General features: G+C 44.0%; 1 protein-coding gene across 1 annotated transcript; it reads left to right on the top strand.

The window, feature by feature from the left end:
• Window positions 1-3186: 3186 nt before the first annotated feature.
• Window positions 3187-12665, top strand: LOC143476558 (uncharacterized). Its single transcript, XM_076974789.1, has 3 exons — window positions 3187-3307; window positions 5820-6461; window positions 8443-12665. Exon 3 carries the CDS (start codon window positions 8449-8451, stop codon window positions 9982-9984), a length of 1536 nt encoding a protein of 511 aa, XP_076830904.1. The 5' UTR covers window positions 3187-3307; window positions 5820-6461; window positions 8443-8448; the 3' UTR covers window positions 9985-12665.
• The last annotated feature ends 651 nt before the right edge of the window (window positions 12666-13316 follow it).

Here is a 13316-nt window from a genome sequence, read left to right as displayed (position 1 = left end):
CTATTGGCTGCTAAAATGAACCACAGGGTCCCAACTGAGTCAACGCGGAGAGCATTTACATCTGGAGCACCACTGAAGAGTCCATTTTAGTAAAACAGGTCAAATCTGAATAAACTTGGGAGGCATAAATAAAACGTTCAGTGGATGAACAGCTTAGCGCATTGACACGAAGCCCTGGGAAGTTTGGTGAACTATCTGCCAATAGACTAGTGGAATATGAAGGAAAATAACATGAATGTAGACATACCATATGTATATACAATCAGCGTGAATCAAAACTATGGTAAAGTAAGAATGTCTTAAAGACTCAGCCACAAGATGCAATAGCACCGGCGAACCTCATAAATAAGGTCAGGGTTCAGGTTACCATTCCTCCGCCTGAACTGAAGCCCAAAGAGGCAGACGTCTGAGCAGGCGTGAAACCGACCACGGTTACAGATGTGACGGAGCATCAGTTGGTGTGACACCCGAGGTCTGCTGCTCTCTGCGGGACACACACTGCAGGCAGGTGGCGGCTGGCTGACCTGTGTGTCCCCACACGGGCGTTTCAATTCAGTGCGCTGAACCAGAAGAATAAACCATGCACTGTAGATCACGCTTGCATTATACCTTCTGCTCTTTTAATATTAGTCATGATACTACCAGCCATAGTTTCATTTCAAATGAACGTTTTGGAGTCCAGAGCAAAATTATCCAGTCTACCTTGAGTCAAACTTCATTTTATTTTCACAGAATTTGTACATGACAATTGTTATGACCCTAATGGTGGTACTGCGTGATTCTTGTGCTATGATGTAGACTGTCTTTTTTATTCAGAGTCCTCTGAAGGTGCAGGGACAGAGGTAGCTGGTGTTGGACGGTTGGAGTGACCCGCTTGGGTCATTAGTTTCATTTTCTCTCTTATTTTCCCCATTCCTTCATAATGTAACCGTTATGAAAATGGTGTTCAGATTAAAGGTAACTGTTCCAGTGGTTCCCAATTGTTTGAAACCCTTTCCTGTTTGAAAGAGTCTCCTGTTTGAAACCTTATCCCGTTTGACTTATAGCATTTTGACGTCTGTCTATGGACTGGTGCTCTGCCTGTGATAGTCTACACAGACAACAGCCCATTCGTTTTGTCTAGAATTCAAAACACCAACCACAGACTGATGAGATGGTTTTTAATTATTCAACACTTCATTCTCGACAGTCATCACAAGAAAGTTAGCAGAAATGTTGTGGCTCATACCTCATCTAGGCGGCGTAGATGATGAAATGCTGTTATTTTGGGTTTGGGGCTGTTATAACTCTGGGTCATATTAGGTGGGACTTTTTTGTGATGGCATTTTGTTTGCCATGTTTTCTTAAGTGTTGATTAAACATTGAGCTCATGGATAGTCATGGGTCACCAGCAGGTGGCGCTACATATAAAAGGGTTGTGCTGAGAGGAAGAAGGGGGGTTCTCCATTCTGATTAAATTTCTGCCATGTTTCCTGTTCTCTCATCAGCAACCCAATCCATGTGTGAAGACTGCTGCTTAAGACCCGTTTGGTAAATGGTATTTGTTGAGGTAGTGGTGGAAATAGCTTGAATAGTAGTATTTCTAAAGCATTTGTTGAAGTATGTATTGCTAGTGATGAAGCATTATGTTTTCTCTTGTATATAAACTTTATTCATAAGGAGGAGGGTTGTTCTGGTTATGCTTGTTTTCCTTGGTTTGCTGTTATGTTGGTTGCATTTTCTTTTCTTTTCTTTTGCTAGGTATGTTTATTTTCCAGGTCAGATTTGAACATAATTAAGAAATGATGCCATAATCTCAGTGCTGGCTGTATGTGTGTGTAACTCTGCAAAGTCACTTTTGTGTGGTTCTTGTGGCGTCCAAATGTTCTAAACCCTTCAAGATGGAGGTCAATGCCAGTGCAACCAACATGGTACTGTAGTCTTTCAAGATGATTTTCAGGGGGTTGAATGTCCTCAGTGTTATTTTTCAAAGAAATGAATCAGGAGGTCTAAGAGGTCTCTTTTCCTAATTTTACAGCTTGACCAGATTGTAACAAAATGTATCATGTCTAGTCATATAGTACAACATCCTTCTCCTACCAGCTAAACTGACCATGGGCTTGAGGTTTTGTGTGTGTGTGTGTGTGTGTGTGTGTGTGTGTTTGTGTGCACTGTGGGCAAGGGCCATTCTGAATGTGGCATATGGACAGTCTCTGGGGGACAATGAGAAAATGGGCCACAGGCCCAGAGATCACTTTCTTGTGCCTTCATTTCACACCCTCCCACTCTGACCTACTACATGCAGCTCCACTCCACCCTACTCCATGAGTGTGTGAGCTGTACCCAGGCAGAAAGCTTCTCCCACCACTGAGCTTCTGTCACACTACAATATCTCAATAAAACCAACAGAGAATACATGACACAAATAATAACATTTAATTACAGTAATTTGTAAAAAAAAAAGAGAACCAAACAGAATTAGAAATGTCCTTGTTTTTTCACACTGTAATTAAAGCCCCAGTTTTCTTACAGAATGCCTGGACACTGGAGCAGTTTGTATGCTCATTTATACAGTAGTAGACAATGTTTGCTCATTGGGAGCGTCATGGTCTATGAGAGTCAGTGACGGTCACACAGGTTTAATGTAGAATACATATTAGTCCATACCAGGCATACTAGTCCATACTAGATATACTAGTCCATACTAGACAAGGTTGACCTACTAATAGAATACACAACCTGGGATCATGAAGCAGTTCAGCCTACAGTTTAACCAGAGGATGCCATAGCAAAGCAATTAACACACACACACACACACACACACACAAATACATATATATATATATATATATATATATATATATATATATATATATATATATCTATACTGTATATCACTCTGATCTGTTTATTACAGCCTATGCAACATCATAATGTGGAAGAGTGTACTGTATATGAAATCAAATAGTCAGGATGACATAATATAACAGTACAAAATCTGACCTGATTGCATAGACGTGTTTACTGAAATAACAGAAATCGATTCAAATCCACCCAAGGGTGGATGTTTTTTTCTTTATATATGTCTAGGACAAAGGTTCTTCTGCTGAGCTGTGTTTCCACGCCACCTGTGCAGGTGAGAAACAGGACTCTGTGGGTGTGGCCGCAGTAAGTCATGTGAAACCGCCCTGAGCAGACAGGGTGACACTAGCCCTGACTCACCTGTGTGGTGGCGTGCCACTTAGACCACCAGCTGCAGTCGTACCAGAAGACTCGGCCTACACACTCCACACAACTACTCCACACAACTATCCTGTCTTTGTCCATGGTAAGTGTGAAAACATCAGCATGTATAGATTTTAAAGTAATGTTCGGATCGCTCAGTAGACGAGTGGCTGTATCAGTCCAGGTAGCCAAAGTGCACCGACAGCACGCGGATCTTCTCTTATAAAAACCGGTGCTGAGACTTTTTCTGGCTTTGATGTTTTGTCTGGACTGACGAAACTCTGTGACTGGGGTCAGTGTCACTCTGTTCCCGCCGTCGTCTGTGACCGGACTCAATTGTTCACTGCCAATGTCAACAGGAGCAAAGTATGCATGTGTAAATTACAGTTCAAAGATCAAGTAAGAGGAACTTAAAGCTAAAGTGTTTTTATGGACACACAGAACATCATGTCTGTCGACCATTAGAGATTTATAACAAAAAATGTTGAGTCTAACTCGATCCTACCTATGCTGACTTGTTTAACTAGTATAGAAATTCTTCATGTACTACCTCCTACATTTAGTAATGCAGTGTAACATCTTTAAACATACAGCATATCCCAGTATAGGAACTGATGGTACGTGATATTTTTCTCTTTGGGATATACACTCACTATTATGTACATCAACTGCTCATTAATGGAAATGTCAATTCAGCCAATCACATGGCTGCAACTCATGCATTTAGGCATGTAGACATGGCCAAGATGATCTGCTGCAGTTCAAACTGAGCATCAGAATCCCTTTATGACCACAGTGTACCCATCTTCTGATGGCTACTTCCAGCAGGAAAACGTGCCATGTCATAAAGCATGAACCATCTCAGACTTGTTTCTTGAACACAACAATGAGTTCACTGTACTCGAATGGCCTCCACAGTCACCAGATCTCAATTCAATAGAGCACCTTTGGGATGTGGTGGAACGGGAGATTCACATCATGGATGTGTAGCCGACAAATCTGCAGCAACTGTGTGATGTTATCATGTCTATATGGACCAGACTCTCTGAGGAATGTTTCTAGTACCTTGTTGAATCTATGCCACGAAGGACTAAAGCAGTTCTGAAGGTAAAAGGGGGTCCAACCTGGTACAAGCAAGGTGTATCTAATAAAATGGCCGGTGAGTGTACGTTAAGTGCAAAACAAGCTAAAGCTCAAACATAAATGATTAACCACAATGCAATCTGGGCGCCGTCGCCAATACAACATTTAGAAATGAAGAAGGGATTACTAATTAAAGTGTGGAAATCTGAGACACTGTGACACCGAAAGTGCAGTTTAGGGGTATGAGAGCAGCATGGTGGTAGCCCCGCCCTACTGGAGAGCTCAGGGAAGAGCACCCACTGGACTCCAGGAAGGACTGCAAGTCCCTTTAAGCACTGTAGGTTAAAACTCAGCAGTGGTGTTTGGTTTGAACTCAGCAGTGGTGTTTGGTTTGAACTCAGCAGTGGGGTTTGGTTTGAACTCAGCAGTGGTGTTTGGTTGTGGTTGGAGACGTTCTTTCGATCGTATTCTGAAGCACTTCTATGTGTTTTGAACATTGATGAGGTTGGCCAAAGTGTAGAGTCTTGTCACACATGGCTTATTTTTTTCTTTTTCAGGTTCCATAGGATATTTTGTATGTGTATATGAAATTGAATATACTGCAATATTTTCTCAATAGTTTTCAAACTGATGTAAAAAAAAAATGGAGAGATTTGTGATTTAACCTGTACGGATGAACATACGTGCTGTGTGAAATCCCAGTTTAATGGAGTAGTGAACTAAAGGTCCTTTCACAAAGGTTTCAGGATCATAATTCACGACTATTCACACTGTTCAGCGAGGTGTCCATCCACCCAGTGCCATTAGTGGTGCAGAGTGGCCGTTTGTGAAGTGTAGTCCTGAAGTGTTTGCATTAGGCTTAACTTTATTCTGCTATTAATGACTCTGGTAGGAAGGAGCGGGCGTGGACACTGTGCCTCGCTCTGTTTGCTTTTCTACATGACTGTATGACTTGGTTTCCTTTTCCATAGTGTGTGTGTGTGTGTGTGTGTGTGTGTGTGTGTGTGTGTGTGTGTGTGTGTGAGAGAGAGAGAGAGAGAGTCTTTAAGAAATTGCTCCATAGTGATACTGACCCAGTGCTATTGGTAATGTGGACATTGAATGCCATGAAGAAGAATCCTGCTCATCTGTTCATATCAAGAGACAGTGGTGAAGGTGTGACTGTGAAAATATGATTTTTATGTTATCACATAGTGAGTGCTGAGCCCCTTTGGACACTGCAGAAAAGCAAAAAAAAAAAAAAGAAGAAAAGTAAAAAAAAAGAAAAGAAAATGAAATTCATGTTCCATTGAGCAATGTTGTTTCCATAGCAACAGGGGAGGAGTGATGGTGTGAACAGTTCGAGGCTGTGCAAGGAGATAGGTGTGTGTGGGGGAAGCGGGGTCCTGCGGAGAGTGTGTGTTGTCAGACATAAGGTGTTTGGGTGGGGGGTGGGGGCGATTCGGTGCCAGTGTACCCGCATGATCCCAGTAAACAAACTAGTTTATTTATGTCCGATCATGAGAGAATGTTCCTCTCTCTCTTCTTCTCAGATGAACAAAAGTGAAATGATGCCCACTGTCTGACAGCTGGTCCCGTCCTCTTATGACCACGTCCTCTCCTGGTTGTCCTCCTGCGCCCCCCCCCCCAGTGTTGGACTGCACGGTGACGCCCCGTGGCGCTCTCTCCTCCGCCGCCCCGTCTCCGGTGCTGTCGTCTCCCCCGAGGCTCCGGGACGTGCAGGGCTGGGACTGAGGCGGGCTGGGAATCAGATGAAAGGCGAGATTATCCCGCAGCGCCCTGCATCTCCTCCACTGCTGGAGAAATGTTAGAGGAGCTGGGGGAGGAGCCACCCTGCCACGATGGGTGTGGTCTGACGGAGTGACTGGGAAAAGGAGGAAGAGGGGGGGTTTCACCTGTGGATGTGTGTGTGTGTGTGTGTGTGTGTGTGTGTGTGTGTGTGTGTGTGCGAGGAGGAGACAGCGTCGCATATCCTGCCTGTCCCTTCTCAAGGTCCTTCACCGATGCTGGAATGACTGCACAGATGCGTTAGAGGGAGGGAAGACAAGAAGACAGCCAGAGAGGGCAGACAGACGTCTGGGCAGGGAGACGCCTGGGCAGACAGACAGCTGCAGCACGGTAAAGACCCCAAAGAGGAGGGCATAGGTCTCAGCGACGACTCGCACCAGCACAGGGTAAGGGCGCTGTTTAATAAGTGCTCCATGTAGTGCAGTAGCACAGTTAATCAGAAAGACTGTAAATATATGTGTGTGTGAATGTGTGTGTGTGTGGGTGTGTGTGTGTGTGTGCACGTGTGTGTGTATGTGCACGTGTCGGTGTCTGCGTGTGTGTGCCCACGCGCGTTTGGATGCACACGGAAGGACCGTCCTTCCCCTGTCGGGTATTTTTAGCCCTAATGGAATAGCAGTGCGAGCAGACCTGGAGAAAGAGCACACAGCACACAGCACACAGCACTTGGTCTCACTCGCTGCTGTATTTCAGGACACAGACCTTCAAATAGCTCATTATATGTCCGAATCTAGATCTTAGGCTGCAAATGGACATTGACAGGTTTTGTCCAAAAGGACATTGTGAAGACCAGTACACTGACATGTCTGCACAAATTGACTAAATTGAAGTTCACTGACCTCAGAAACAAGCTTGGTCAACAAGTCAGTTGATTCTTATTGAATCACAATAGCACCAGGGGCTGTGTGTGCAGTTGGAGACTTCTCTTACCGCTAGCATGTGAGAGACCAGAGGTATTAGATAGCTCTATATTTAGTCTATGAATGCCAAGAAAACACCCCTAAATAAATATGTATCCAGTAATCACATGGAGGGGTGAAGCCGATAGAACTTCATTCCATGGTTTTTCCTGGTGTAAGAGTACAGTTTCAGAATCTAAAAGAAATACAAACAAAATCTGTTGAAACCATGAAACAGTACTTTATTAAGGCTGCTGGTTAATCCAGGTTTTAAAATAACTTCAGTCTTCTGTTCAGTATCAACATATTATAATTCCTTTCTTAATTTTTTTCTCTACTGTACTACAAAATATTTCCCCCTCTTTGTCCTCACTGTGCTTTGTTCAGCATGTGATGTGTTCAGAGCATAAATTCTCCCTTTTCCATTTGTATTTTTAAACTCATTTCCAAATAGATAATTCTAGCATTCTAGTTTAAATGCACCTTAAAATTGCTCAAGTCTACCATTTTACATTTTGAGAGATATTCTGGGATTGTTTAGTTTACCCAACTGTATTTTCATATTCCATGCATTTCTTACACATCCTGTGGACAGATTATTTTACCTTAGAGGCATGTGTTAAAAGTCCTTAATTCCTGTATTACTGGGTCATTATTCTTCATTTTTATATGGCATATTATGGTGTGACTTCTCACCTTTCATATTTTGGCAATACTGATTAGAACATGGGGGCTCAGCTCCACCTGGGAAGAGACGTAACACTGCTGTGTCAGACTCACCACAAAGGGCAGGAGTATTCCTGTGTGGGATTCTTACCGTAGATTAGCATGTGCTAATCTCTCTCCGAATCTGCCTATGTATGCATCTGTTCTGTGTCCTCCTGTGTATTATGATCTGATAGATCACCAGAAGCAAACGAATCTAGGAATAACCTTATTTCCTTCATCTTGGACCACTGTTTAGGGGCTGCTTATACTGGTTTGGTTTGTACCCTCACTGTCTGCTTGTAAAGGTATCTGGTGCCACCTCTACTGACCTTGAAGTTGAAGCATATATCGCGACCTATATACATAGGACATGTTCGCCAGGATCTAGAAGTAATTTCTTCCTGGCTGGCAGCATGATTCAGTAGATTCAGACGATTGTTTTATCTTTAGTGTCTTTTGATTTTTGTCTTGGTGAACCGTAATTTCAGAAACATTTAATTAAACCTGTATACAATTAAGCATGTATATACCATAATAGTTGAGCTTTGATTAAAGGATATTTACATGAAGGTAAAATATGTCAACAGAACCATACTCTGGATTCTTCTCAGAACTGAGTTTCACACTGCATTGCAATGATAATGTTTTGCCTGTTAGTCTTTCCTAGACTGTTGTAAAGGTTTGTTTATTTAAAATCTGCAAATTAAGGCAGTAAAAAGTAAAGAAATGCTATAACCAATCTTTCAATCTGATTTTCTAGTTTTTGATGGCGGAGCCTGGACGTCCTTTGTTAGAGATGTTCCCAGCAGGGGGGGGCATCCCATGTGATTCTGTACTCCCTAATGTCCCTGCTCTCCCAGTTTCAAAGAGCCCAGCAGAGATGGCAAAGACCCCCCTCCAGCCCAAGGAGTTTCAGAAGCACGCCAGTAACGCGCCACGCTCTGAGAAAGTTCTGGAAGACAGCAGCAATGTAAAACCAAACACCGCCGCGCACATGATGGTCTGTGCGGGCGACTGCATGGCTGTTCGTGCAATTTGTCCCCACAGTATCGCAGAGGTTCACAGACCTGATGGAGCAGGAGCGCTGAGAGGAGACAGAGACAGTGTGACCCATCAGAACGAAAAGGGCTTTGGAGCCAATGTCTCCTCCGTGCACAGAGACCTGGGAGAGCGGAGCCCAGGCCCAGCCAGGCTGCCTGATCAGAGGAGCCTCTCCGACAACCTTCAAACACGGAAAGGGGGCCCTGCTTCAGTGCTGCCCTGCGAAACCAGAGGGCCTGTGTGCCTGGGGAGGAGCCTGGAAACATCCAACCAGCCGTTAGCTTGTATGCAAGCCATGCAGCTGCACCAGAGCAGCACGAGCAGTGTGTTCTGCAGGGAGGGCATGTGTTCGGGGAGTTCGGCCCAACGGGGCTGCTCTCACTCTGCCGGCGCTGGCTCCCAGGCTGCAGGAGAGCCGAGCGGGGACATGAAACACTCCAGGCTGGAAGAGGCCGTCTGCTGCAGCTCGTACCCCCGCGTGGCTGTCGAGGGCACGTTCGCCGCCTACTGTCACCCCCAGCCCATCCCCGCCCCCAGCCCCGCCTCCATCCTCGCCCCCATCCCCGCCCCCAGCCCCGCCTCCATCCTCGCCCCCATCCCCGCCCCCATCCCCGCCCCCATCCCCGCCCCCAGCCCCGCCCGGCTGCCACTGCAGAGAGCGCCACCCGAGGGCCCAGAGGGGAACTGCAGGGGGCAGGGAGTCGGGCCCACCCTGCTGACACTCCCCCCGCTCGTTTCCTCCGTCAGCGAGACGGGGTTGGATGGTAAGCATCTGCTCCACTGCTGCAGCCTGGACTGTGATTGGCCCGGGCCCCTGCGGCGCCAGCAGCGGGCGGGGCACCAGGCCGGGGCCACCAGGGACGCGGCCACCATGACCTCGCGCATGGAGCTGAGGGACGCAGGTGTGCAGGTGGGACAGGAGCGTCCCGAGACGCAGGCTCAGCACGTCTTCCCCGAGGTGTGTCTGCTGGACGAGGGGGCACACAGGAAGTCCCCGGTGCGAGAGGTGAGCTGGGACGCGGAGGGCATGACGTGGGAGGTGTACGGGGCCTCCGTGGACCCCGAGGAGCTGGGCCTGGCTATTCAGAAGCACCTGGAGCTGCAGATCAAGGAGACGGCGGGGAGAACCGCAAGACTCTCGCGGCAGAGTACAGTCACGTCGCACGCAAGCGCAGGGAAGGGGCGGCACAGGAGGCGGAGCCTAATCCCATCCTTGCGTCCTCCAGGGTGCTGTACCCGCACAACGACTGCAGCAGACTGACTGACTGCCAAACACAACCGTATTTCCAAGCCTCAAACGGACACGCAGCATACCAGGATGCAGATAGAAAAGCAGATAAAAACATATGTTCAAATTATTTAGAGTTACTTAGAAACAAAAAGGATGTGTTATGTGTAATGTCTGTCCTGGATTAGCTGGACAGCTGTTTTGGGGAAGGACCATGTGCCTAAGTCTTCCTTTAGAGTTCCAGGCATGTAGTGCAGGTAAAAACGTCAGGTGGACCTGACGGGTTGTCTGCTCGGCATGACCAATCCTCTGTGCTTGTTCTAAACCTTCAAACCATGCAGACATTTGTCACTCTGGATTGTCACTCTCTGTCTGATTTCACTTTTGTAAAAAGTAAATAATAACAATAAATTGTGGTCAATCATTATGGTCCTGTCAACAAAATTTTAGCCCTAACACAAAGACGAACACAAAAAATTATTAGATGTTGTAGTGGGCCTAGCAGAGAAAGGTGGGATTCTGAATCTCACTGTTTATGAGATTATTAAATCTAAACTCAATTCCAAGCATATTTGCATGTCAATTCCCTGCTTTGTTTTTGCAATGTGAAATTTTTCATGACTGCACCAGTCATGTGGCTGTAAGCAGTCTACATGGGCTGAACTGTTGCACCATCTACTGGTGTGTGATTATGGCTTTGCAGCAATTTGAATAAGGGTCCCTGAGCTGTGATTATCAGTTTTGATGCTACCTTCCAGGTCCAATCTTGCTTTTAAAATAATCCTTTTAATTAATTGACATAAACTGATAAAACCCAGAATCAGTATGAAAGACAAATAGGTTAAAATGGTAAAATGATGTAATTGACTACCACAGAGCAAAGACAAATCTGCAGGTTTTAAAATGTGAAAAAAATCTTTGTTGCTTTTCTTCAAAGGAGTTTCTTCCAATAACATACAACTCAAGAATGTTCAATTCAAAGTGTTGAAAATACAACAAATGTTCTGTAGATAGCATATGCTAATCTAGCATGTAGTACTAGTGCTAAATTTTTCAGCAGATCTCTTTGACCCTGTATGTGTATGAGAGAGGAGGTGTGTAATAGGATACTGAGATTAGACTAGAGCAGAAATAATCTCCCAAAACAGAAATGCCAGATCAGTAGAGCATGGCTCTTTAATCTTGTTAGAATGTAGTCTGAAAATATTTTGCTGTTTCATTTTAAGACTTTGATGGACAAATGTTGGCTTATATTATTGTGAAGGTGTGAACTGAAACATACCAGTCAAGTTTAGAATGTATACCATATATTTTCAAGAGTGATAGAAATCAAGAAACATTATAGTTTATATGACAAACCGCAACAGTATAATACAGTCCTGAGCTGGTCTTTGGAAAAAGATTTATTTTTAATATGAAAGAAGCAGTCGAAACTGGGTTTGGCACCACCAAATCAAACCCAGAACACCTATGTGTTACATTTACATAGTGATGAATACAAGAGAATCCTGACACATTCCTCACAAGAACCGTGAAATACAGTCATGAGCTGCCATTCTCACAGCCTCTTCCCACAGGACAAGCCAAAGTCACAGGACAAACCTTTCACTTCTGGAATAAGATGTATATAGGGTATTTAATTATTTAGGACCCATTAGGGATGGATTGTACATACACACACATATTAATATAAGCACAGGGCCTCAGGAAACACTGGTGCAGTATTGAACCTGCTAACAATAACCCGTCTGTTTATTACAGGACAGCTTTCATTATTTTGTTGTATTGACAGCTTTCATCCTTTTCATGTGTTCAAATGTCAGCTAATCATTTAAGTGTTCAAGTTCATTACTGAGTGCTACACATGGGCCAACATAGGTTTCTGCCTAATATGACCACAATTTATCTAGAAATACTCATAGCATTTCTTTATTTACAGTTATTGGTTTGAGATGTTGATGCATATACTAAATCAGCCATGCAGAGGAAAATGCCTTAGAGATGAAGGTGAGGAGATCGGTCATCCGGGAGAGACTCGGAGTAGAGCCGCTGCTCCTCCATGTAGAGAGGAGCAAGTTGAGGTGGTTTGGGTATCTGCTCCAGATGCCCCTGGGCACCTCCCTGGTGAGGCATTCTGGGCATGTCCAACTGGGAGGAGACCCGGGGAAGACCCAGGACATGAGGGACAGATTATATCTCTCAGCTGGCCTCCTTGCTTAGGCTACTTCTCCCGCAACCCAGACCCGGATGCAAATTGAGAGATGGATGGATGGATGGATGGATGGATGGATGGATGGATGGATGGATGGATGGTAAATCAGGTTAAATGATAAGTTTGAGGCTGAATTGTAAATCAGGCAACATAAATGTTGTATATACGGTAGAAGAATGTTTAAGTAAGTCCACAATGTTTTTAAAAGGGACTAGTGAGGCACAGTGCACAGATGTAGTTGGTAAAGCAAAAGGTGACACAACTAGAGCAGAGACTGTAGCCACTGCTCATAGAAATAATAAAGATATTATGCTTGCTTATATTCACATTACAGTTATTGTATGAATATTGGGAAAACCTTTGACCTAAGACAATAACTCATCATGTTGGAAATGTATCCATTTGTCCATGTGTCAATATAGCTTTTTTTTTCTAGCAGATGAACGCAGGTCTTTTTTTATGAACTGAACACATACACATTCAGATAAAGCAACATATTTATTCAAAATGAAAAGATGATTATATTGAATATAACATGTAATGTGTATATATCAATAAATTCATTTTAAAGTGTGTTTTGTGTATTTAATTTAATTCCACAGTAAAGCACTGAGTCCAAGATTAATGTGAATCTTGATGAAGTAATGAGCAACTACATGAGATTTTTCATTTACACTATTGAAAACTGTGACAGGATGTAATATCCCAGTGCGATGAATTATGCAGTGCTATTTTCACAGTGTGTGTTGAAAGATTAAGTGATTCAAGTCTGAGACCTATAAGGACAAAAAGAGCAATACAACATTTTTGATTAGTTAATATATGCAAGCACATTAACAAACTGTACTCGTCTCGCACTAGTAACGAGGCTTGGTTTACCTAGCTGCCCATGTTAACTGGGTGTCACTGAGCACTGCACTTGCATTGTTGTGGCTGTCAATTGAAGAAGCAAGATCATTTTAAATTCACAGTATATGTGCTAGACTAGTGGTGAGTCAATAGTACGGAGATGATTTTGTCCATATTCATGTTGATAAAAAGAGCTGTATAGAGTGAGAATATAGACAAACAAAACAAGCAAAAATATTACATTGAAAACAAACAAAACAACACAAACTGTCCGTATGTATATTTCATTCCACATTTTCCCTGG

This window comes from Brachyhypopomus gauderio, chromosome 15 (assembly GCF_052324685.1).
Source record: "Brachyhypopomus gauderio isolate BG-103 chromosome 15, BGAUD_0.2, whole genome shotgun sequence".
Classification (NCBI taxonomy): Eukaryota; Metazoa; Chordata; class Actinopteri; order Gymnotiformes; family Hypopomidae; genus Brachyhypopomus; species Brachyhypopomus gauderio.
This window is presented reverse-complemented; position numbering and strand designations above follow the sequence as displayed.

Coding starts and splice junctions, on each gene's coding strand:
- LOC143476558 (XM_076974789.1), top strand. CDS start 8,449: ATGGCGGAGCCTGGACGTCCTTTGTTAGAGATGTTCCCAGCAGGGGGG.